Consider the following 2,308-nt stretch of genomic DNA (forward strand, 5'->3'; position numbering starts at 1 on the left):
TTACGTCTTGATTTTTTTTCGGAACGTTTCCCATTCTGCCTTGGTATGGTGTAGCAGCTCCTGTGAAGTTCTTTCGGGTCCAGGTTCCCACGAATTTACCACATTTCCCCAGATATGCTCGATGGGATTGAGATCAGCACCCCTACTAGGCCAGTCCAGCAACTCTACGTCACGCTGCTCATCAAACCACTGTTTAACGATTCTGGCAGTATGATCTGGGCAGTTGTCGTATACAAATATGGAAAAAATTTTAGGAATGAATAGTTTTTTTGTAGAGATAATATTATAAGAAACATAAACATACACAAGTTTATGCGTTTGCCTTGAAAGTGTTATTTCTATCATTAAATTATTTGTCAACTGCACGAGAGTCGTTACGGCATGCAACCACAAGGGGCGCTACTTGCAGGAGTGCAAGTTCTGCTACCGCCATATCCTCTGGTGTTTTTCTTTTTCCTTTATGATAAACATATTGAAATACCAAAATTAGAGACAGACAGACAGATAGAGATATACAGATAGATATAGATACAGATAGCGACAGATATAGATATGTATAGGTAGACAGATAGATCGGTCAATAGATATATTGATCTATAGACACAGATATAAATATAGATATAGGTAGATACAGAAACAACTATTGAAGTAAACAGTTATATATCTTTATACACAGTTTATCAACGACTGTGTTTATTTTTCAAATTTTGTGTATCATATATACGATATCAATAACTTTTTCTTTGCATGAAGGTGAGGTGAATTATTCATACCTGCATAAACACAATCTGCTCAAGATAAGGCAGAGCCATTGCCCGCACTGAAGGCAGCATCACCTCTTCCAATACCTCCAGGTACTGGTTGGCGATAAAATCTCCCTTCTATCTCTGTCAGTTCTTCTATACCATGGAGGTGCATCCAGACCCATACGTTGCAGGTGACATGCCCACTTCTTGCTACTTCATTGATACTCTGTCGAGAGTATTGTGTGCCGTTAACTCGCCAGCACCTTAGGTGACCATGGGTGGTGATGTGAAAAGTCTTCTCGTCAGAGAAAATTACTCTGGCCCAGAATGACAGATCTTCCTGGGCATAGCGCTGGACAAACTGAAGTCTTGCGTCACGATGCCTCTCCTCTAATCTTTCTTTCACCGCAGGAACCCTATGATGGTAACTGGACTCGTGCAGTCTCCGTCGAACTGTGCGAGCAGACACATTTAGCTGTAGCTGATCGTGAACGGTAATTGCATTGGTAACGGGAGTCCGTCTTATCTCCTCTACGATCCGTCTGTCTTCTTCTGCAGTTGTTTTTCGTGGTCCTCCACCTCTTGGCATGTCCAGCAGATTTCCACTTTCCTCCCACCTCTGCAACCAATTTCTGACAGTAGATCGGCATATACCCAGCTGTCGTGATATAGTGGACACAGAGGCGCCAGCATCCCGCATTCGTATTATCTGCGCACGTAGTGTAAGCCTCTGCTGTGCCGATTTCATATCGAAGGTTACAGCAATATGAGTAGCAGTCAGTGCTGGAACCCTAATATAAGCTCGGGTTGGGCCGCAGAGTGTCTTTCTCCATAACGATTGAACTGTTCATTTAAGCAACACACACACACACACACACACACACACACACACACACACACACACACACACACACACACACACACACACACAGGAGGGTGACTGTGTTAAAGTTGATAACATCATGTGTCAGAGAAAGACCATACAGGTAGATATCCCGACTATCTGAAGCTTTACTTTTATTGGTTTGGGTCATCGTGGGATGTCCTTGAAGCTAAAATACTTACAGTATAACTCAAATGTAGCACTGCTTCGTTGTCTTCACGTGCGACGGTCAGTAACTAATATTTGATATGGGTAAGTTTATGCACATTACTGTTCCATCTGGCATACAATTTCTTTTACATTTTAACGAACAACCATTAGATTAATGAAGATATTTATTAAATTGGCAGATTCTTATTCCATGTGCTGCCATGTGGATGCTTTGGTTCAAACTCATGCTCCATGTTCCTGGGTTCACACCTCGGAGAAACGGAGAAGATGAAGCAGTCTGCAGGTTCATTTTTATGAGGTGCATGTTTAAATGGCAACTACGACGCATTGCGGTTTCTTAATATCATATTCCTTTTCATCTGATACACCATAGTTAAACCTAAAGCTCGGATATAACCTTAACCAGACATATCAATACATTATTAACGCATATGAGGTATTATCAACAGAAATATGTAGTTGGCAACTAGTGCATCCATGAATGTGACGGTGCCACATCCTAGGGTTG

General features: G+C 41.7%; 1 protein-coding gene across 1 annotated transcript; it reads right to left on the reverse strand.

Moving 5' to 3' along the window:
• Positions 1–792: 792 nt before the first annotated feature.
• On the reverse strand, positions 793–1,494 carry LOC145405855 (uncharacterized). The gene has a single exon (XM_080277110.1). It carries the CDS (start codon positions 1,492–1,494, stop codon positions 793–795), a length of 702 nt encoding a protein of 233 aa, XP_080133236.1.
• Between the last annotated feature and the right edge of the window lie 814 nt (positions 1,495–2,308).

Source organism: Coenobita brevimanus, chromosome 68 (genome assembly GCF_032717465.1).
Source record: "Coenobita brevimanus isolate Jiangsu-jjx chromosome 68, ASM3271746v2, whole genome shotgun sequence".
Lineage (NCBI taxonomy): Eukaryota > Metazoa > Arthropoda > Malacostraca > Decapoda > Coenobitidae > Coenobita > Coenobita brevimanus.